General features: G+C 42.6%; 1 protein-coding gene across 1 annotated transcript; it reads right to left on the bottom strand.

The window, feature by feature from the left end:
* Positions 1–4,773: 4,773 nt before the first annotated feature.
* Positions 4,774–23,753, bottom strand: SGO1 (shugoshin 1). The gene is made up of 10 exons (XM_074943307.1): positions 23,407–23,753; positions 19,791–19,939; positions 19,511–19,707; positions 16,708–16,812; positions 14,965–15,032; positions 13,715–13,881; positions 10,171–11,022; positions 8,255–8,434; positions 5,694–5,880; positions 4,774–5,485 (listed from the first exon to the last, which is right to left on the bottom strand). Exons 2-10 carry the CDS (start codon positions 19,930–19,932, stop codon positions 5,344–5,346), a joined length of 2,040 nt encoding a protein of 679 aa, XP_074799408.1. The 5' UTR covers positions 19,933–19,939; positions 23,407–23,753; the 3' UTR covers positions 4,774–5,343.
* Positions 23,754–24,448: the final 695 nt, after the last annotated feature.

Genomic DNA, 24,448 nt, shown 5'->3' with positions numbered 1-24,448 from the left:
GAAAAGTTTGTCAGAAAAGAAACACTCCCCTTTTTCTGTGAGCTCGCTTATCTCTGGGCCAGCAACTGTAGCACCTTCCTGCAGGTCCTCTGCAGAAGATCAATCTTGTGCTTAAAGAAAGTGTTACCTGTAGACCAAGTGGCCACTTTGCAGATTTCCAATGGCGACACACTTGCTTGTTCCATTTATGAGGTTGCTCAGGATCTCCTGGAGCATGCCTTGACCCTTCTGGGACAGGAGCCTCTAATGATCTGTAGGCTTCCACAATATATAGTCCACCTAGCAACAGAGAACTTGGAAGTTCTGATTCCCTGGCATTTCAGGCAAAAGGATATGACCAGGGAGCCTGATCTTCTGGATTCTGTACACCTTAAGAGTTTCAACACTCTTCTGACTTCTAAAGGTGTGCCACTCCTTTTCAGTTGGATGTTATGGTTTTGGACAGAACAAAGGAAATATATCCTCTTCAGAAGTGTGGAGGGAGGAATTTACCTTAGGAAGAAAGGATTCTGGTATCCTGAGCACCACCTTGTCCTCATGGATCTTGCAGTAAGGCTCCTTCCTAGATAAGGCTGCCAGCTCAGACACTTGCTTGGTGGACATGACAGCTACTAAGAAACAAATCTTAATGGATAAATAGGCCAACACTGAAGTCAGAGGCTCAAATAGATGACTTGTCAGAACCTTCAAAACTAGCGGAGGGTCCCATTTTGGGAAGAGTGGTTTGATTTGATGATCTAGCTTTGGACTGCTTGAAGGAATCTGGCTAGATCTGGATTGTTTGCCAGGGAGCCAGAGGATCCTGCAATTGCATGCTACTAACAGACACCTGACAAATAACTGGGCTGAAGGCATTTGTCTATGCCTTCTTGGAGAAAGTCCAGAATGGTTGGAATAACAGATTTTTGGGGTTTGCACCGTGCTCCTGGCACCAGTTGTTGAATCTGGACCAGACAGAGGAATAGACTTTTAGTATATATATTCTCCTAGATGAAAGCAATGTCTTAATGACTATGAAGGACAGACTAAGACCTTCTAGTCACTAGTGGTTCCCTCTCAGTATTCAGGCTTAGCTGAAGCTGCTTTGTGTCCAGATGAAAAGGACCTTCAAAGAGGATGTCCTGTTTCCAGTGGGTCTCCAATATCAGCTCTGTCTGTTCTGTGAGCCAGTCTCCTCGACCAATGGGGAGCTATCAGTATCACTGTCGCCCATCCTCATTTTGTTTTCTGAACCGCCTTCGCCAGTACGGGAAAGGGTGGAAACTTGTAAAGGAGGCTCTGCAGCCAACTGTGCAATATGGCATCTGTCTCCATGCAGCTGGAGTCCGCTGCCCTTGTGAAGTATTTTGGCCTCTTAGTGTTCATACGATTCGCAAATAGGTCGGTTGAAGGGAGACCGAATGTCTGAACAATGAGATTGAAAACCTCCTCCTTCAGGCACCACTCTGAGTTGTTGACCCTGTGTCTGCTAAGCCAGTCTGCTTTTGGTTCAGTTCTGCTCTAATATGGATTGCACAGGGGGAAAGGTGGAACTGTTCTGCCCACCTCATTATCGCCGTTGCTTCTGTGTGTGATGTTGGACTTCTTGTTCCCTTTGGCTGTGTAAATGTGACTGCAGTCATCTTGTTTACTTGAACCAGCATGTGGTTTCCCCCTTAAAGTGGGCTGGAACCTTTGCATGCTTAGTTTGAACTCTCTGAGCTCTGGGAGGTTTATGCTGTGAACCCTTTCTTCCTTGTTCCTGAGCCCTGGGCTGTTTGGGTCTCTGCTTCCCTCCAGGCTGATGTTTGTTGCGAGGAATTGGACTATAGAATCTTGACGGCAGATGGACATGTCTTTGTGACATTGTCATAGGCTTACAGCCATTGTAAGGAGTTGAACATCTGTGTTGGAACTTGTACTTGATCTTTCATGTGTTCTAGAGAGTGGTCCCACACCTTTGGTATGAAGCCTTGAAGACTTCTGATGTGTGATTATTCTCATGAATGATCCAGTGCATGACACCAGGAGTCCTAGCAGTTGTAGACATAGGACTATGGTATGGTTCCTACAGTTCTGGAGCAAGAAAATACATTACCGGATGGAACCAGAGAACTTTTCTTGGTACTCATGATGAAGCTGAGCCTGGAGGAGATTCAACATCTGATATGTGGCCCTGTGCGCCGTTGACTGTGATTGAGTTCTGATTAGGATGTCATCCAGGAAGGGGTTCAAGTTAGTTCCCTGCAACCTAAGTCTTGCTATTACCACCACCATCATCTCTGTAAAAATCCTGGGGGCCAAGGACAGGCTAAATGGGAGCGTTCAGTAGTGATAAAGTTTTCTGCTGAAGGTGATTCTCATAAGTCTAAGGTGGTACGGTCGGCTGAGGATATGCATCCGCTGAAGTCAAAGCCCTAGTGCAGGGGATGGTATGGTAGAGGTCGGGGCTCCAGCTATGCTTCATATTCTTCATCCACTTATTGAGACTTTTGGGGTTGAAAAGGGCTCTGATACCCCCAACCCCCATGCACTTCTGTACAAAGATGATGGAGGAGAGCCCTGAAAACCTTTCTTCTGATAATGTTATCACTCTCCTATCCAAAAGATGAGAGATTTGTTTGTATCAAATTGTTTTATGGTGTTATTGGAACTGGATGACTTGATGAAAAAGATGGGGTGGAGATGGCAGATTGAGGGAGTATCCCTGGCTCACTATTTCCCTGACTGACTTGTCCGTGCACAATGAGAACTATTCCTCTAAGAAATGGGAAATCTTATGGCTATGTCAAGAATTGTGAGAGATGCTGGGTGACAGTTCTTCATTATTTGGGCAACTTCTCACTAAGATGCTAGATTATAAATTGTAATGTCCATTGAACCAGAATCCTCTCCAAAAGCTGGCTGTTTAGTTACTAAGTCTACATAGAATATCAGGGTTGGAAGGGACCTCAGGAGGTCATCTAGTCCAACCCCCTGCTCAAAGCAGGACCAATCCCCAATCAAATCATCCCAGCCAGGGTTTTGTCAAGCCTGACCTTAAAAACTTTCAAGGAAGGAGATTCTACCACCTCCCTAGGTAACGCACTCCAGTGTTTCACCACCCTCCTAGTGAAGATACATTTACTGTATCTTCTCCAAGTAAAGGTATCCCTTTTACAAATAAAAAATCCATCTGTAGGGGCTAAGAGCATATTCTGTTTAATTCCCTGCAATCCTAGGTGTGGGCAGAAGTGGGCTTCTTACTCCAGTAATGGAAATTTACAAGAGCTGGTCCTATATTAAAAAAGATACGTTAGGATAGATGTTTTAATTCAGTAGCTAGTGCTTTCACATAGTTCTGCATTAAAAAAGTAATACTTGGTGTAATTTTTTTTAATTACATGCTCTACTTTGACCACTTAATGTGACACTCCTCAAGTTCTGCTAGCCCCATCCTTGATGGATTTGGCAGACAAACTTTTAAAAAGTGAATACCCCACCCCTATGGTATCAGAATTCCAGGATGAGGAGGACCATCCTCTGCCTGGCTAGTGGCAGCTTTGCAACTACAGCTGTAGTGGGAGAAAGTGGCAGCTGCAAATTTTTAGTATAGTGAAATGAGCAGGTAGGAAAGTAAGTTTCTGTTTGGCTAGATTTCTGTAAAACCCCGTTAAAAGGAAAACAACTTTTGCAGGAAAAAAAATAGGTAACCCAGGAGTTGTATAGTGAGAAAAAGCTTTGCACATTCTACATCTTCATTTAAGGGAAAAAAAGTGTTTCTCCTACACAAGGAACCTTCTTTTAGCTCCCACCAATAGACTCAAGTCAGAATTAACCAATGGCAGCTGTCAAAGCAGACTACCACAATTTACTCCCATCTGTGTAAGTTGTGCTGAACTGCATTAGTCTGGTTAAAAACCATGTTACCAATCAACTTTCAAATCCATTGCCTTACTGTTGTTTTGACTATGTAGATGGAGCTTAATATTGGGAAACAATTGCATCTGAAGACTGCTTCATGATACACTGTTACTCATATACCTTATCTGATATTTTTGGTTTGACTTGCACAGTTTAGCTACATGCTAACTCTGCTTCTTTCACATGGAACTTAAAATGCCAACAGCTGGAGTCAGGGCAAGAAGCTTTTAACATTTTCTTTACCACCTCTGAGCCTGGGCACGGTTACAGTAGAGAGTTTACAGCAGTGTAGTTGTGCCTCTGTAAGCTCTCTAATGTAGCTGCTCTAAGCCAACGGGAGAAAGCTCTCCTGTCAGCTTAACTTCTCCAGCCCCCACGAGCAGCAGAAGCTATGTCAGTGGGAAAAGCTCTCCCACTAACATGTGCCGATGTGGACAGCGCTATGTCAGTGTAAGTTATGTCATTCTGGGAGGTATTTATTCACCCCCCTGAGCAATGTAAATTATGCTGACATAAGCTGTAGTGGAGACATAGCTTGTCTCCGCTACCGGTGGGATCAATGCTGTGGCGATTGATCCACCGGGGTCGATTTAGCGGGTCTAGTGAAGACCCGCTAAATCTACCATTGATCACTCTCCCATTGACTCTGGTTCTCCAGCAGAACGAGAAGAGTAACGGGAGTTGACAGGAGAGTTGCTCTCGTCAAACCCACGGTAAGTAAATCTAAGCTACGTTGACCTGAGTTACGCTACTAATGTAACTCAAATTGCGTAGATTGACTTTTCCCCGTAGTGTAGACCTGCCCTTAGACTGAAACCATTGCACTTAGAATGTAACTTCTATACAAGACTTTATAAAATCTAAAAGTTTTATTATACATTTCATATTAGTAGACTACAGCTTTGTATAAGTAACAAGACATCTGTACAAACTTGCTCACTTAATTGTGATCTAATCCCAAGATTTACTATGATTCATCTATATCAACTGAGGGGTTACAGTAAGCAGGGGCTGACAAATCTAGTAATCAGTCAAATAATTCACATATTGCTTATCTTTTTACACCAGAGATTCTCAACATGCCTTCAGATAATGGACTTCACAGTGGAGTTCAGGAATCAAAGAGTTTAAATAGAAACTACTGCTGGGTAGCAAGACTGCTTTTATAACAAACAAGCACAACAACAGTTACTCCTTACTCTGTTACCTTAAAGTGATTTAGATGTATTTATCTGAGCCCTACTGAAATTCCCATGAAATCTGAATTCAGAATAGTCTATAGTATCACTGCCTACACAAATATACAGTTAAATTTCCTTGGTACACAGGACAGAGGCTGAGCAAGACATTCTTATGGCATAACAGTAATGTGAAATTTTGACAAGCACACAATTACATAGCAAATTTGTTAGCCAAATGTTCTTTGCCTCAGAACTCCACAAGGGGGTGCAAAAGGGCTTCTCAACGACATCCAACAAATGCCTCATTGTATTTGGACAGAGATTCCTTTTTAACAGAACTGTGTTTGGGATCTTTTTTCTGCTTGAAAATTGGAGAATTCAGAAAACACATATCTGTAAACGGATCTCCTCTTCTGAGCTTCCTGTCAAATAATTTAGAAAAGAGTTATTCTTGCACAGCTTTAGATGTAACAAAATGTAGTTTTCAACTAGAAAGTTACATTTAACAATTTTACTTGAGCAATTCAAATTATTAAATTTCTCACTAAAGCCTTTATTTCCAATCAAATAAAATCCTAAATGTAAGAAAATTTTAGTACATTAACCTGGACAATAAAATAAGATACTAACCCGCTGATACTTGGTTCCTTGTAATTCACATTAATAGTACACCTGCGTTTGTGGCTGGGAATTCCTGGTTTTTCATCAATACTTAAAAATGGATGAGAGATTCTACTTTTTGGATCAGAAGATGAAGATATGTTGGTGACATCACAGAGATGAAGACGAGAAGTCTGAGAAGCCTCAGGTTTCCCTGCTGAAAAAATTGAATGGATACTTTTTTGCATTGCTATGCTACCCGTTATTTGTTTAAAACTAATTTACACAGTACTTCTTGAGACAAGGATCAAAAGTTTTCCCTGGGGGAAACAAAGCTTAATGTAGTTTTGTCTAATAAAGGAATTTATTCCCTAAATCAGATTGAGCGTGGGGCAGACCAAATTCCTCTGTTCTCAAGCAAAACTACTGTGTTGAGAGAAGCAAAGCAAACTTCCAACTCGCCAACTTCACAAAGCGCTTCAAACCTTGTCCAGGCTGAACTACCTCTAAAGAAGAAGAGAGGGCAATTTCATTTCCACACCCGTTCGAACTTTAGCCTTAACTGCTAGTAAACCATGTTAATTCTGGGGACATCTATCCATTAAACCAGCGGTTCTCAAAACTTTAGCAACCCCAGGACCCCCATTTGGGTACCTCCCCTGGCTGCACAAATTCCGGGGCTGTGCTGCTTTCAGAGTCCAGCTCTGAAGGCAGCAGCCATGGAGCTTCCTGCAGCCACGGGAGATTTCTGGAGATGTAGGTGAGTCTGATCTCTCCTGTGCTGCTGGGAACCTTCATAGCTGGCAGCAGCCACAGAGCTTCTTGCAGCTGGAGGAGGTACCTGGAGGTGGATCTGATCTCCCCACAGAGAGTGGCTGTGCAGGGGAAGAAGTCATCCTGTCCCTCCCCAGCCCAGCGGACTAGCAGCTGAAGCCCAGTGAGCGGTAGGTGCTCCCGGCTGACTCCCCTCTAATAGCTAGATTTCATGGGGGAGGTCTGATTTCATGGTCTGTGATGTGTTTTTCATGGCCATTAATTTGGTAGGGCCTTAATAATCACCATGCCCCTTGTCAAACTGTTCCAATTCAGTTATCCTATTAAAACGTCACCCCTTCTTTCTAGTTTGAATTTGTCTAGCTGCAGCTTCCAACCATAGGCTCTTGTTATACCTTCTTCTGCTAGATTAAAGAACCACCTATCTGAAACTTCTTCCCCCAAGTCGGTACTTGTAGACAGTGAACAAGTCACTTCAACCTTCTGTTGGATATATTAAATAGATTAAGCTTAAAGTCTTTCAGGGTAAGTCATGTTTTCCAGACCGCTAATAATTTTTAGCTCTTTTTTCAATACTTTCCAGTTTTTAAACATTTTGGAGGTCTGGACACCAAAACAGAACCCACCCCATTCCAATGCTGGTCTCATTAATTTCATATTCAGAAATAATACTACCTTTCTCTAAGTCTACTTGATATGTCCCTGCTTGAACATCGAAAGATCATGGTAGCCTTAACTACAGCATTGCACTGGAAGCACATGTTCTTCTGGCTATCACATGACGCCTAAATGCTTATCAGAGTCACTGCATTCTAGGATATGGTTTCCCATCATAAGTGTGACCTAGTCTTTTTTCCTAGATGGATAACTTTGCATTTGGTGGTATTAACACATTATCAAATGAGCCCACTTTACCAAGCAATCCAGATCACTCTGCATAATTGACCCCTCCCCATCATTATTTACCACTCCACCAACTTCTGTGTCATCTGCAAATTTTACCACCAATTTTCTTCTTCTTCTTTCAGATCATCCACACAGACATTGAACAACAGTGGACCAATAACTGATTGCTGTGGAAAACTATTAGCAATGCTCCCTTTGGATGATGATTCACCAGTTACAATTACATTTTGAGATCTACCAGTTAACCAGTTTTTAATTCATTCAATATAGACTACCTGATTTTGTATATAGTACTAATTTTTAATCAGAATGTCACACAGGACTACATCAAATGGCTTAAAGAAGTCTTAAGTATATTATGTCAAAGATAATCTAAATACATGAAAAATTGTACTCTAATTTATCAACTTGTAAATTCATTGAAAATATCAAGTTTGTTTTATGGAAAACAGGTCCTGTCACACAATGTTGCTTGGCATTATTTATGTTACCATTCTTTACTGATTGCATTCCATATTAGCCTTTCCATGACTTTGCCCAGGATCAATGTCAGGTTAACCTACTCAGGTCATCCTATTAATTCTTTTGAAATATTGACACATTTGCTTGTTTCCAGTCTTCTGGAACTTCCACAGTAAGCAACAATTTTTTAAAATTCAACATCAGGGGTTTTAGAACTTCAGTTTGATCTCAAGTATCCTGTTGAAGTTGATCATACCACACCAACTACTAACTGATGTGGGGGTGTTCAAGAGCATTACCTTTAAAAAAGAATAATGGAACTTCAGGGATTTTTATTTTGTGGTTGTACAGCACCTAACACAATGGAGTCAGTGACCAGAGCTCATAGGTGCTACAGTGACAAACTAGTCAGAGATGGCAAGCAGCAAGCAACAAACAAACAAAAGTACCTTTAACAAAATTGCAATAAGTATTTCCAGAGGAAGAATTCTCATCTACTTTTGGTACTGTATCCATAGCACATAGAAGAGAATGTGATTTTACTTCATCTACTTTCATCACAGTGCTTGCCTGAATGTTGATTTTCCTGATCAAGGAGGTACTATCCACTGGAGTATTTTCAACAGTGCCTGCAATTTTAAACAGATTTTTAGAACCACCACTGGTTTGTGCACTTTATTAGTTTATTAGTGCCCCAAAATTTCCTAAATGCAGAGTCAAGATAGCTTAAGTAGCGCCTTGTGCCTTTCCCGAACCTCAAGTTATCTACACTCAAACCTCCGAAAGCAAGGAAATACAAAGTTAAGGTAAATGCCACCCCTGAAACAACCCTAACTCTGCTGTCCTGAGAGATGCCCCAACATGCCAACAACATAATCCTTTGTATCCCCCTTGTTCCCACTCCATCCCAAGACCAACCTCTTAATCCCCTTCCCTACCATCCATCCCCATTTATCCCATCTTCCCTTAATGCCACAGCCCCCCTCCTCCTGATACATCTTCCTCCCTACACTGCTTCACTTCCCCTTCAATGTGTTCTTCCTTACTCCAGCAACCCCCCCATAGTCCCTAGATCTGCTCCAAAAAAGTTATGAGAATCTGGAAATGTTATGAGCTGTTCATATTAGAGGACCTGTGTATCATGAACCTCTTTACCAAGCAACCCTGCAGCTGCTTTCTTTTGATCACACTCAGTTCCACTGGCTAGGATAATTACATTACTCTAACTGCTTATTGTAATCTTTCATATTACCTCAATTTAATTAATGTTAATTTCCTTGACAATACTTCTAAAGTAAAATCACAGTCCACATGTAGCTTTTAGAGCACTTTAAAATGTCACTCAAACCAGAAATTTTGGTCTCATGGCAAAATTTCCAAAAGGCGCCCCTGCAGAAAGAGGCAGTGAGCAAGGAACATACACAACCCATATTCTCTAAAGGCTGCCAAGGGTAGGGCTCTCAGTGCTTGGGTATAGGTTCAATGATCACAGCATGTCTCCTTGAGCCACCCAATTACTGTGACAATCATCTGCCTGGAAGTTTTTTGATTGGTGGTAAAGGTTTAGTCTTCCTGCACATGCATGTTTCATTCTCTTTGTTTTGAGCTAATCACACTCCAACTCAGAATTCCTAGCTTAACTTTGAATAAATTCAGTATAACCCACCCAAAGGACAGTGCGTGCCATGCATTAACTGAGATAACTCTTGAGTGGCTAAACTCAGTTTGGGAGGATTAGAGCCATAGTTTGAGGAGCAAACTATATTAGAACCAGGGTGATTTTAAAAAGGGGAGGGGCGGATCCTGTATCTCAGGAACCCCTTGCTCAAATGACTTCAAATTTGGACCACTAACCCTACCCTGTACCCACATGAGGCAGGTTAAATTTCAAGAGAATCCAAGTAAGCAAGTGGATTTTAAAAGAAAACTCTACTAAATACTAAACAGAAAATATGCACATTTAAGTGAAACCAGAGCTACTGCTGTCCTGTAATTACTCGATTATAGTAACAATAGTAGGTAAAGAAAGTAGTGTGATTTTTTTTTTTTAAGCCAATGGCATCCTGTTAAGGTCTTAATTTTCTATAAAAACAAATTATTGCCTAGTACATCATAGCACAATTTATGCTACTTGTACTTTTGGATTTATCTTTTTGGTCTCCTGATTTCCCTCATCCCCAAAACACCTTCAAATACATCTGATTTGGGGAAAATTTACAAAAATGTATCATAGGAAATTTATTCCAATAACTTAATAGTTTTAAATGCTTTTAAAAATTTAGCTTGTTTAATTGACTAAAACAACGACAAACCACTACTAAATAGGAACAAAAAATGCAAAATGCTTTCCAAAAAGGTCGCTTACTGATCGATTTTTCATTTGATGTAGTATTCTTAGTCTCTCTTTCATTACTGGTTTTCTGTTGCTGGTACACCACAGATCTTTTAGATCGTGGTCTTATATGGACTGGACTTCCATCATTTTTGCACTGTGAACTCTTCCTGTATTTTGATTTACTCCTGTAAGGCACATACAGGCTGTCATCAGAATTCTCTTCTGAATCACTTGCTTCGCTGCTCTGTGTTTTCAGTTCAGATGTATCCTCTCTTTCATCCATGTCATGATCACAAACATTCATCTTGTTTTGTCGGAAAGGTGTGATATGGACATTCTCCTCAAACTGAAAATCGTAAGCTTTATTGGAGCCAACTGATAAATCCAGTTTCGCTTTGGAAGTTTGTTCTGCCTGGCTTCTCTCTCTTTTTGATCTTGTTCTGGAAGTCTTTTTACTTCCTTCCAATTGTCCTTTTTGTACTTTCTCTCTTCTTGTTTGAGAGTCTTCTCTGCTTTTAAGCTGAATTTGTTTAAGTTTATGTTCTGCAACTGAGCAGTTCAATTCAGTCAATGTATCTGCGTGATCCAACATTGGCTTCTTCTTTTCATTCAGTTGAGAAAGATTTGGCTCTATATTTTCTATATTACCTTTCTCTAGACTTCCCTCAAGTCTAGTTTCATCCTGTTTACGAAATTCTTTGGTCAAATAAGCCCTTTCTGAATTGTCTAGATTATGCACATGAATTTTCCTGTTTGAACAGTGACGCCTGGTAGATACAGTTTTTGGTAAGATATTACCAACTTGCCTATCCTCTTCATCTAAAGGAATATTTTCCAGGTTGACCTCTAGGTTGTCCAGATGAAAATCAGATCTTTGTCCTTCTGAAGAAGAAGATGATAATACATGTCAAATTAATTGTTGTTGGAGGTGTTTAATTTGTTGGCAATTTTAGGCTTTTAACAAAGATGAACAACCTTAGAATTTTCTACACGCAAGTATGAACCATGACACAAGGACAACCAAAGTAATCCCTTGAACGCAGCCTCAAAAAAGTAATTCATAGCTGGACTTGGACTTACTGAGGTTTTTCCCAAGCACATGGGGAAAGATTAGTTTGGTCTTGGAAGATACTAATAGCTTACACTCAATACTTTGCCTCCTGAGGGCTTTTGCAGCAGCTCATGCCTGTTTGTCAGAGCAGGTTTTTTTTTTTTTTTTTTAATGTTTGCATTTTAACAGTTATGTTTATATGCTAACAAAAAAAACCCTTAGCCTGTACGCCAAGTTAGTTTAGTCTTTCAGATCATTCAGTAGGTAGTGAGAGTTAGTGTCTCAGAACAGGCCAGTTGTTTAAGAGATGCTGCCTTCTGATCCCTCCCCCTTTGTTTAAAAGAATTGTCCTTTCCTGGCATTTACCTTCATTTTGAGGCCCTTTTCACTAGTTATCACCAGGTTTTTACATCAGGACATCCCTCATACTACACACTCTCCAGGAATGAGAATATATATGGACTCTTGAAAGAAGGAAAAATACTTAACCTGCTATTCTGCTTCTCTCAGAACATCTTGTAAAATTATCACAGAACCTCGGAATTTGGTGGCCTTTCATTTTTTCCCCCTGTGGTACTATATCTGCATGTTAAGTTTCTTGGTGCTCCCTTTGAGTATAATATTTTTCAATCAAATGTTTGATGATTAGGCAGGGTTAATTAAGCCAACCACGAACTGACTGGAATGTTCAATGCTTCGTAGTTAGAGGTCAAAGGACACATAACCACTACTGCTGGGCTAGGTTGTTTCATATTCCAAAACACTATCACTGCTCGTACAAACAGAAAAAAACCTTTAGGGTTGGGGAGTTCGGCATATCTTTTAGAAGTCAGAATTCTACATTGAAGATATTTAAAGTAGTTGCTTCCCTTCTTACCCTCAGAAAGTATGCTGCATTTGTGTAGATCTAACATATGCTTTTATGATGGAGGAAGAGAGGAAGCTCTACTTTGAGTATATACAGAAGAGGTATAACCCTTACTTCAACATGTATGGCGAGACCCTCCCATGGAGGCATACGCTGTAAATTGGGATGGTCACCATCTCAAAGAATTTTTTAAAAGGTAATTTGAAAAATCCTTTGGTGATTTGCTGATTTTTACTGTCTAGTTGCAGAAATTTTAAAATGTTGATCAGACAACTGAAAACTAATGATCTTACTTTATTTAAAATTGCCAACCTGCCACATAAAGTAACTCCTCACTTAACGTCATCCTGGTTAACGTTGTTTCGTTGCTGATCTATTAGAGAACAGGCTCGTTTAAAGTTGCGCAATGCTCCCTTATAAGTCATTCGGCTGCTTGCTTTGTCCATGGCTTGCAGGATTCTCTGGAAGAGCAGCCCGTCCTCATGGGGGCTTGGAACCAGAGTGGGCTGCCAGCCCCCCCATCAGCCCCCTAAGTTCCCTATAAGCAGGTGTGTGGCTGTGCTCCCGCCCAGCAGGCTATCAATTGCCACAGTTCAGGTGTCCCTCCCCCACTATGTGCTGTTCCTGCCCTCTGCCTTGGACCTGGCTCCCAGGAGCCTCCTGCTTGCTGTGCAGAGGGGGGGAGAGGGGTGCTGATGTCAGGGTGTCCTCCTCCCCTTGCTCCTGTACCCCATCTCCACAGGGGCAGGGGTTAGGGAGAAACACACGACAGGGCTCAAGATGGAGGGAGCTTGCTGGAAGTTGCTGCTGTGTCTGAACTTGCTGATCTACTTAAAAGGGCAGCGTACTTAAAGGGGCAACACGCGTCTCTGACTGACACACACACACACACACACACACACACACACACACAGCACTTTGGAAAGTCAGCTCCTGTGGAGCTGTGCATGCGCCGTCTGGAAGAGGGAGTGGTGCGCTCCAGCGGGATAGAGTGGGTTCATCACCACGTTCAGTTTCTGCAGGGAAGTGTTCGCAGCCACTGCCGGGCGTCTATTATGTTTCCTCCCTCCTGCCTCCGTCTATGCTGCCTTGTAGAGTGTGAGGCTACATTAACAACGTGTTAACCCTTGAGGGCTCAGCCGAGTGCTAGTTCATCATTTAGCAGTGAGCATTCCCTGGGAAATATCCCACCCTCTTACTCTACCACCTCAACCAAGCTTCACAATCATCATTGCTGTGTACAGAATTAAATTGTTTAAAATCTATACTGTATATGTATATAATGTCTTGTCTGGTGAAAAAAGTTTCCCTGGAACTTAACCCCCCTATTTACATTAATTCTTATGGGGAAATTGGATTCACTTAACATCGTTTCGCTTAAAGTAGCATTTTTAGGAACATAACTACAATGCTAAGCGAGGAGTTACTGTATATGACCTGAGCAGCATACTAGTTTAACTGTACCCATCAGCTGTATGATCTGACTCGTTTCAAGGGTCAGAATTTTGCAAGAGAAAATCAGAAGCAGGAAAAGAAAGATGATGGTTTAAGGAACCACTTTCAAAATCCTTAATTATGTTTTGAAAGTTACTTTCATCTGCTACTTCAATTTTAGGAGGAAGAACCATCGCTAGTTTAAACCTAGGTTTAGTTACCTGTGTTTGTTGCCATTTTTTTAACTGAAGTGGCATTTTTAAAGGTCTGCCAGGAATCTGACATAGAATAAGATGCATTGTTTGTATCAGTATTATTCTCTACTTCACTTCCAAGCATTTCGCCTTCTATGCTAGCATCTGCAACAAGAACATGTGTAGGAAGTCCCCTAGGAACAAGAGTTAGAGTTTATGTATCATACATTTTAAGATAATTCATTTTATTTGATTATTATAGCAGCTTCCTCCCCTTAATTCCTACTATAAAGACATTTTGTAATAATCTGAAAAAGTATTTCCCACAGCAATTCTGTATAAAACACCAACCCTCTCATTTGAGATCATCATCAAGGAGGTATGTCTTTGAATGTAAAATTAAACTCTTTAACATTCTTTAACTTGAAAGTTTTAAGTCCATTTCTACCATCGTATTCTACCACCAATATGAAAATTTATCTACTTATAAAAGTGATGAGTTTCTTACAATGACTAACACTGGCAAAATTTATCTTTATCTCTAGAAAATGCTTCTGGAAGAGTGGTGACTGGAGTTTGAGTGCTAACTTGGTGATATGTACAGGATTGTGGTAACTTCATTCTAATGTCTATTTGTAAACATTTCAGCTTGCTCTTGAAAATCTGACTGCTGCATCTTTGCACACTACTATGTCTACTGAACAATTTCTTAAATTGAAACTTTTTGTGGATGAAGGAGAAAGGAGATCTGTTGAAATATAATAAAGATGTAATTATGAACTGGTCTAGCAGTAGTACGCTATGTTGCTATGTAGGAATTCAGGTAGGGTTTCTGAGCTCATGTCATGCCCTGGGACAACAAATATTGAGTACATTTAGAAGCAGTAGTCCTTCTCCCAAGAGCTAAGTGTTGAGCAGAGCAAACACTTCTAGATGTTCCAGGAGTAGTGTTCCTCAGATCTGGATTTTTGGGGGTGGGAATGGGAAAATTTGGGGCAGATAGTTTTTGGACAGAAAAACCACTAAGCATCCTCGAAAGACTCCCCACCACCACAAAAAAGTGACTTTTCATTGGCTAAACATATAAACAGGACTCCCAAAACCAAGATTTTGCTTCAAAACAGACATTAATGGCAATGTATAGATACATTTTGTCAAACATCACTGCTTATCCCTCATCATTATTTCATGAGCAAACAGAAGGATGCTGATTAAGTTACTATAGTAGGCTTTATAAAGACAAAAATTAATGAATAAAAAAAAAAAGCAGCACTTACAGAGAGCCAGCTTGCCTTAAAATACTGGAGTCATCATCTTCAAGAACTGAGGGACACATCCTCTTGTTCTGTAAATGGAACAAATTGTACTGTGATGAAGTGGTAATATATAGATTGTTACAAAACTCTAGCAGAGCTAGGAGTTAAAGGGACACCATGACCTTGAAAAAAATCACATTTCTGCCTGAAAATTTTGTACATATATTACATGTAACACACATTACTATAATTGATAAAAATGAGCATAGAATTTTCAGTTTGTTTGCTTTCACATTTGACAGCTTCTTGTGGATGGTTAGTTTCACTGTTTCTCTCTTATTGAAAAAAAAACCTCAGACTTCAAACAGAGAAGCCTTTAATTTTTTTTTATAACAACTTAAAAAAATAGGACACACGATTTAAAGATACTAGAATATCAAAATTAATTCTGAAAAAATTGTGTGTGTTCTTTTAAGACAGAATTTTCTTCTTGGTTATAAATTCAGTTTAATACTGTGCCATCTTTTACAAACCCCTTTTGTTAAAGCTTGTTATACAAGTTGTCAGCCTAGAAATGTATATTTTTAAACAACAAATAGTTTAATATTAAATGGTATTTTAGTAATCAAGTAATTAGAATAAATGATGACTGATTTCAATGCTTTTCCTTCCAGCTTTTGGACAACAGGAAAGCTACAAACATGATAGGCCAAATGTGGCACTAGATTTTTTTAAACAGATCATGCCTTTAGGATGATTGTGGAGGGAAAGTGATGAAGAATTTGTCACAAAAAATAAAGCAAACTGTCAAAAAATATGAATTCAGGTGGGCAAGTTTTCAAAGTTGGAGACAGGCACCCGGGAGGGGGAAAAAAAATAGCGTGCATATAGTCTGTGCCTACATACTTTTTCTGAAACTGGAAATCTGATAAATACCTGTGCGTACACGTATAAAACCAAGGTTTTATAGCATACATGCTGTATCTTACTTGGAAAATTTAGCTGAAAGTTTAAAATTTACCTAATAAGTGTCAATTTTCTGAGAATGAAGATTTAGAAAAACCTAGAATCCAAAGGGATATGTAGTATCCCTCCAGATACCAATTTTAGAAAAGTCAAACTGAAAATGTGGGAATAAGATCTTGACTGCTATGTTATTGTAATAGTTTGTAGTTCTATAAACTTGTAAAAAATAGTCATAACAGATTGCCATCCATTTTTAATAGCTGTTCATATCCTCTTGGATAATAGGATTTAAGTATTTGGCAAAAATATCTCTTAAAATGGGCTAAAGGGAGAAAAACATACTTGCATATTTAATACATATTCAGTGTAACAGTCTTAAGTAATTGCATATCTTTATTTACTGTACTTCCTTATCTTATCCTCTGCACTGTTTCTTTTTGCAAAGGATTTTGAGATCTACAGGTGAAAAGTGCTGATAAAGAGTTAAGAATTATTATTTTGTTTGTAGATGATAAGTTCTGCCTCATATCTACAATTACACTGTAAGCGCCGCAGGGCAATGACTGTCTAGCTTATCTGTCTAAAAAACATCTAACATCCTGTGGGTGCTGAATTAATAATGGGGGGCGGGGGGGGGGGATTTTTTGTAAACACCAAAAGTGACTTAGGAACACAGGTCCCACTGAAAGCTGATGGGACTTATGCTAAGTCACTTTTGAAAAACCTATCCAAGAACCAAAAAAACCCATAATGCACAAAAATACATGCAAATCTAAGAAAAATACAGGCTGGACTTACAAGATCAGTGGAACACAAATCCTGAGCTGGACCAAGAAGATCAGCTGTATCGAGTAGGTTTTGAACAACTTTAGAAATAATCTTGCTCAAGATCAACGATCTGGTCTAATGGAAGGAGAAGAGCAAACAATTTTACTCTAATTCTATTCGAAATAAGCAATGTAAAACACTCTCTCGTACTATTAGGTTACTTCTCTCTTTTTTAAGTGCACCATGCTATACAAAGAAAAGAGACAATAACCAAACCGAAAAGAATCAGTTACAGCTTGCAGAAGAAAAGTACATTTTTTTCATTAAAAAAAAATTAGTTTCACAATATTTGGGGTTTTCATATTTTCACTGAAAACCCAAACTCAATTTTTTAACAGGAGGAAAAAAATATCCTGACTTGCTCTATTAATGCTGGTGCTTAGGTAAGTACCTTTATAAATATGTATGAAGTTGAATAGTATTAAAAGGGGAGGGGAAAAACAGAAAAGTAAAAGATATTTAGACAGCTAGGAAATACTTGAAACCATTATAACAATTAGAGCTGGCTGAAAGTGAATTTCTGGTTTGGGAGAAATGTAGACATTTTTAATTGTTTTTTTTCTGGTTTTCTTTGGAATAAAATTTTCTTTTTGAAATTTCTACAAACTAGAAATTTAAAAAAATAAATAATTTTAGAAACACCAGTACATATGGTGGTTCTAAAACAGAGTATGTTCCTGGAACCCAGGGCCTGCTGCCTTAAATTGACATGATTCTTGTCATTTTCACCTTGCTGGTAAAACTAACAAGAACAGTTTCAGTCAACATCTCCCAGAGTCTGCTGCTCTGGGGCAGCCCTACCATGAAGTCCAGGGTTTTCAGATTCCTGGGCCAGCTAGAGAATTTGGAAGTGGTGAGGTTGCCTGGTCAGAGCAGTCCACATGCCACAGTAGTCCCAGAGCTGTGGACCCTGGAAGCTATTCCCAGGACTTCAAGGCTCCGTCACAGGTAGCATTGAAATACTGACATGGCACGCTGCGCTGAAGCTTTGGACCCTAGAAACTTGAGGTTCCCGTCCATGGGGCAGCCCACTCTGGTGGGGCTCCCCTGGAGCCATGGATCCTGGAAGCCGTTAGGTCCATGACTCTTGGACAGTCTGCATGGCAAGGCTGACCTGGAGCTGTGGATCCTTTAGAAACCCAGGGGCAGTCCACATGACAGGACTGCCACAGACCCTAGAAGCTAGGGGCTACCAGCATCCCGATAAGCTGGGTTTCATTGGAACTCTGCCTGTGATTTGATGAAAGTTCGCTGAAATTGTACCATCTGCAAACCTTTTGTGTTCAAGGAATCAGTGTTTTCCAATTGAACTGTTTTGTCAGAAGTTTTCTAACAATGGCTAAGGAGACTATTTAGTCACGGAGGTCACAGATTCACCTCCGTGACTTCTTCGATTTCAGCCCCTGCTAGGGCCGCCAGCTGCTGTGGCTGGAGCTATCAGCCTCCTTAGTTTATTTTTATAAAAGTCATGGACAGGTCATGGGCTTCCATGAATTTTTGTTTATTGCCCGCAACCGGTTCATGACTTTTACTAATAATAACTGAGACAAAATCTTAATCTTAACAATAGTTTTTGATAACTCATTCAAATTGAGTTAGATGTGTAAAACAAGCTCATGGATTGAAAGGTAGCCAAGTAACCATGAATGGGTGGTGATAAACAAAATATCAAAGTGTGGAAAGAGATGAGAGAGATATATCACAAGGACGGGTTACCTTTAATTGGAGCTGCAGGGTGCTAAGCACTTCTGAAAAGTCAGGCCATTTATATAGGTGCCTAAATAAGGACTTAGGAGCCTAATTTCAGACATCTATTTTTGAAAATCCTGACCTTAGTTTTTGAAATCCTTTCACAGATGTATACACTTTGGAGCCAGATTCCATCTAATAAATAAATGTGGTTCCAACTGATTTTAAACAGGAGCCCTTCACAGTGGGCACAATTCAGCTCTTGGTGTTGCATTTGATTTCTATGCATAGATTTATTTTCAACATTTCTAATTAAAACTGAAGTACTGATTGTTGTTTAAGTTTGACTGAAACTGAAGTACATTGATCACGCAAGTATATCTTCCAAAGAAAGTGTTTAAGTTAATCACTGATTCAGCTCATGATGTTGGAAAGCACTGTTTCTGGTTCCAGCAACAAAAAGGTTTTGTGAAACAGATATGTACAAGAAATTTTCGCCATGCAGAACTTCAGCAAATTCTAAACGAAGTTTTAACCCAGGTAGGGCTTTCAGGCTGGGAAGAATGGTGAAAAAAAGGAAGGGAAAGGTTCAGTTTAAACATTTACTAGTAAATCTTTCCCTACTGAAAATACCCCCAGTAAGAGTTGGATTAAACAGTTGATTTGAGAGTTGCTGAGCACCCCTCATCTTGGATGGATTTCTACTAAAAGTGTGGCTGCTGCACACCTCTCAGAATCAGGCCCTAAAACTGTTATTGTCTCTTATAGTGTTTCCCAACAAACCGCGGCCAGTGGGAGCCGATCGGCCTAACCTGTGGATGCGGCAGGTAAACAAACCGGCCCGGCCCGCCACAGGCTTTCCCTGAACAAGCAGCGTCCCAAGTTTGGGAAACACTGGTCTATTATCAGGGATTTTGACACCGATCTTGCAAAGATTCAGGCATATGCTTGCCTCTATCCATTTTAAGTAGGCCTATTGCCTCGAATGGGGCTATTCAGTACGTAAAACTTTGCAGTATTAAAGCCTTTCAGAGTTCAACCTATTTCTTACTAGAATAGAAAGATGTAATTGCAATGAAAATACCTCAACAGGTTCTTTCGCTTGCTGTGAGTTAAGATTTCTTTGTAAAACAAATATCTGAAGCTTCAGAGACTGATACTCTTTCTTTAAATGCAGAATGATATCTTGGGCTTCTTTTGTTTTGGCTTTTTCCTCTTGCAAAGCTAGAGCTAGTGCTCGATTGTTTGCTTGCAAGCTTTTCAGTTGCACAGAACTGTTGGCTGTAAAAAAATAAACAATACTTAGAAATGATAAAAACCGAGCTTATGGAAAAATTGTGAAACAAAATAGTAAAGCATCTTACTTGCTATTTTGCATTTTATAGGCAAGACCTGGTTTGTTTTACCCAACTTTGCCCATTTTTGATTTCTTTTCTCTTTCATTCGTTCTTTTATGTCGTCCAGACTGTCCTTAAAGGGTCTTTTCAAGCACTTTTCTCCACCCATCTTCTACCTAAGGAAATGTAAGTGCAAAGAACTGATTAAAATATTTCAGAATATGTACTTGCAAGCAGCAGTTTACATGACTGCACTATGAAAAAATCCATTCTAGCTGAATCAGTTTTACAAATGAGTTCAGATAATAGATTCCTCACCACAGACACAGCTATATTTATAAGATATGAGATTTAGCACTGTTATTAAGAGCTAAATATAGTTAACACACTTTAGGAGATACTTGAAAAACAGTGACTTATAGCTTCACTATGTTGCTTGATTGAACTGGAACTTTCCACCTGAAAATGTTGTGCCTACTATTGTTACAAATAATGCCTGAGAGTAATAGAGAGAGGTTTTTTTTGTTTTTGTTTGTGTTTGTTTGTTTGCATTTGACAGCAATAAGAACAGCCATACTGGGTCAGACCCAAGATCCATCTAGCCCAGTATCCTGTCTTCCAACAGTGGCCAATGCCAGTGCCCCAGAGGGAATGAACAGAACAGGTAATCATCAAGCGATCCATCCCCTGTCGGCCATTCCCAGCTTCTGGCAAACAGAGGCTAGGGACACTATCCCTGCCCATCCTGGCTAATAGCCATTGATCGTCCTATCCTCCATGAATTTATCTAGCTCTTTTTTTTGGAACCCTGTTATAGTCCTGGCTTTCACAACATCCTCTGGCAAGGATTTCCACAGCTTGACAGTGTGTTGTGTGAAAAAAATACTTCCTTTTGTTTTAAACCTGCTGCCTATTAATTTCATTTGGTGACCCCTAGTTCTTGTCTTATGGGAAGTAGTAAATAACACTTCCTTTTTTATTTTCTCAATTGTGTAAAGTCAACTTTACTGTTTTGTTGATGGTTAATTACATTATTCATGAACTGCTCTGGAGGAGCTCAAGAGTACAGCTTTTCAAATAACCGATTATTCAACTAACTGACAGGACAGGTCAGAAAAGTTGAAAAAAATCAGATTGGGTTGAACCAAAACTGAAGAATTCCAATTTTTTTGGTAAAATTGACAAAGTCACTTCCTGATTGAACTAAACATTTTGTTTCTGGACATTTTTAAAAGGCTAGATTCACAATGGAGGAGGAGGAGGAGGAGGCAGCAGTGATGACTTGAATAACTATTGAGTTAGAGTATGATGATAGCCTGGTGGTTAGAACACTCACCTGAAAGTTGTGAGACCCATTTTCATGTTCCTGCTTCACATCAGGCAGAGGGGGGAACAAAACATGGTCTCCCACATACTGGATGAGTTTTCCTAACCACAGGGCTAAAAGTGATAGGAGACAGCATTTCCTCCTCTGGCTGTTTTGTGAATGGTACCAGACTCCTCTTGTGAGTCTAACCCTGCCCCCCCACCAATAAAAAAATTGAGGGGTCCAAATTATTAGTATCAAAGTCATGGATAGTATTGGGGCAACTGAAACAGCATATTTAACCAAATAAATTATTTGTCCAAAAAGCTTTGCCCAGCTCTACTCATGAGTGCTCTTTCCTGGGCTCTAAAGGTATGTCTACGCTGCAGTTAAACATCTGCAGCTGGTCCAGGTTAGCTAAATTCAGGTTCATGGGGCTCAGGCTAAGGCAGTGGTCTCCAAACTATGGGGGCACAGAGGAACATTTGCGGGGGGGGGGGGGGGGGAGGTGGCCTGGGGGGCTCAGGCCAGCCCTCACAGGGGGTGGGGAGGAGGTACCACCCAGCTCCGCTCTGCCCCCAGCTCCTGGCCATGGTTCCGCTCCCAGCCTCGCCCCCAGCCTCTGGCTCCGGGCTTAGGCCCTGCTCCCAGCCACAGCCGCAACCTCAGCCTCCAGCCCCAAGTGCAGCTTCACTCCCGGCCCCAGCCTCAGGATGCAGCCCTGGCTCCTGACTGCAGCTCCTGGGGGTGGGGGATACAGACAGATCACATTACAGGTAAGGGGAGAATGCAATGTAAAAAGTTTGGAGACCATTGGGCTAAGGGGTTGTTTAATTGCAGTGTAACGTTCAGGCTCAGGCTGGAGCCTAAGCTCTGGGACCCTCCCCCCTCACGGGTAGCCCAGGGGTACATCTATATTGGAAAAAAAACCACTGGCTGTCAGCTTCAGAGCCTGGGTCTACAGTCTTTGGCTCAGGCTATGGCACTAAAAATAGCAGTGTAGACATTCCTGCTTGGCCTCCTCCCAGCAAAGTGAATGGGTCTGAGGCCAGAGCTGGAACAACAACATTGCTGTTTTTAGCACCAGAGTACAAACCCAAGCCTGTAGACCTGGGCTCTAGGCTCACTGCTGTGGCAGGAGGGATTTTTTTTTTTTTTTGTTGTTGTTGTGGTGGCGGTGGTTTTTTTTTCTCTTGTAGATGTACCCTAAAAGAGAGTGGTAGAGTAAAACTGAAAAAGCAGCATATGACTCTTATGTGTGCTTATGATCAATGAAGCTGAGCATATTTGGTGGTGGTCTTGGGAGACAGGAGGAAAACCTTTACTCTCATATTTAAAAAATGAGGGCATACTAGTTAAAGTGCATGATCAGAAAATTGATTTTTTTCAAAAATTAGTCAATTAAAAAGCATTGACAGTGCCTCTTTATGCATGAGAGAGAGAAACCTGCAGTGGGGCAGGAGGCCAGAGGAGCTGCCAGCTTTGGTTAATTTTCTCCAAAGGGTATAGCTACAATGCATGGTAAACCCCATCTGTGGGACACAGGCTTTCAGAGTTTGTGTTTCCAAACCCACACTTGAGTGTCCACATTGCAGTGTACACCCGGCTTCACAATTTCTGGACCTGGGTCTCACAACCATGCTAATGCATCCATCCTGCATTACACAGACCTTTTGACTCCGGTCTGCAGCTTGACCTGCAACCACACACTTCAAAACGGCAGGACTTGGATCGGAGTCACACAGGGGCACTCGGGCTCTGCCCCAGTAGAGTGCTCAGACCTCAGGCCAGCTTGATTTGTGTGGGCGGAGGGGACTTGGGCTAGTCAGAGCCGGGTTCAGTGCGCGGCGCCGGGTATCCACCCCCAAAGCTAGAGGGGAGCCTGGAGTCCCCAGGAAGCAGCCCCCGGGTATCTAAGAGGGGCTCGGCGCGCATGACCCCTCCCTTCTCGGGGCACCGAGGCAGCTGTGGAAGAGACCAAAGGCCCTGGGCAGCGGCGCACGCCGCAAGCACCCATCACAGCCTGTCCCCGCTGCGCCGCGACTCCCCACGCGCTCCCGGGGCCAGGCGTGAGGGCGGGCCACGAGCCGGGGCGGGACGCGCTACAACGACCAGGCTACGTCTCCGCGCCGGGCCGAGTTTTACACGCCCCGCCAACTCGCTTCCCCCACGGGCCCTACGCGGCCCGGGCAGAGACAAGAGCTACGGCCTACCCGTGGGGATACAGGAAGCGAAACCCCGGGCCGCCGCCCCTCCCGCATCGGGCCCCATCCACCTGCCATTGCCCCGCATACTGGGCACCCCCGCCTGCTCGGCCCGCGTAGCAGCGCCACTGACCCCGGCCCGCACCCGTGTGGTAGCGGCCGCCGCTTCTTGCTCACTCGCGCGCTCTCGTTTATCTCCGAATCCGACCTCAACGGACTCCGGCGCTTAGACCGTTGGTCTCCTTCCTCGCTTCCGGAACCTTCCTAGTTCGAAATTCTCCGCTTCCTCCGCCCATTGGCTGGACATCCCGCGACAAGCTATGCGTGACGTCACCGCGCAAACGGGGGCGGCGAACGTGCCAATGTTGCTGTTATCATCCGGGTTCTTCTGCTCCGCTGCTGTCGCCTGTTGCTGCCCCGCCCCTTGGTTAAGTACGACCTCCTCGGCGCTCCTAAGAGCCTCGCGGTCCCAGCTACATACGTTATACGGTAGAGTCCCACGCGTGGGCGGCCGGCGCTTCAAGGTGGCCGCCCCTGCGCCACAGGCCTGGCACCAACAGCTACTGACAGAGCCTAGCCCGCACATGGCTCACTGTAGCTCCTGCCCCCTCAGCACCCAGCCCTGCACCCCGCCAGACCCTCCCGGTGCTGCCCCGCCCCCTCAGCACCCAGCCCTGCACCCCGCCAGACCCTCCCGGTGCTGCCCCGCCCCCTCAGCACCCAGCCCTGCACCCCGCCAGACCCTCCCGGTGCTGCCCCGCCCCCTCAGCACCCAGCCCTGCACCCCGCCAGACCCTCCCGGTGCTGCCACGCCCCCTCAGCACCCAGGCCTGCACCCCGCCAGACCCTCCCGGTGCTGCCCCGCCCCCTCAGCACCCAGCCCTGCACCCCGCCAGACCCTCCCGGTGCTGCCCCGCCCCCTCAGCACCCAGCCCTGCACCCCGCCAGACCCTCCCGGTGCTGCCACCCCCCTCAGCACCCAGGCCTGCACCCCGCCAGACCCTCCCGGTGCTGCCCCGCCCCCTCAGCACCCAGCCCTGCACCCCGCCAGACTCTCCCGGTGCTGCCCTGCCCCCTCAGCACCCAGCCCTGCACCCCTCCAGACCCTCCCGGTGCTGTCACGCCCCCTCAGCACCCAGCCCTGCACCCTGCCAGACCCTCCCGGTGCTGCCACG

This window comes from Natator depressus, chromosome 2 (assembly GCF_965152275.1).
Source record: "Natator depressus isolate rNatDep1 chromosome 2, rNatDep2.hap1, whole genome shotgun sequence".
NCBI lineage: Eukaryota > Metazoa > Chordata > Testudines > Cheloniidae > Natator > Natator depressus.
This window is presented reverse-complemented; position numbering and strand designations above follow the sequence as displayed.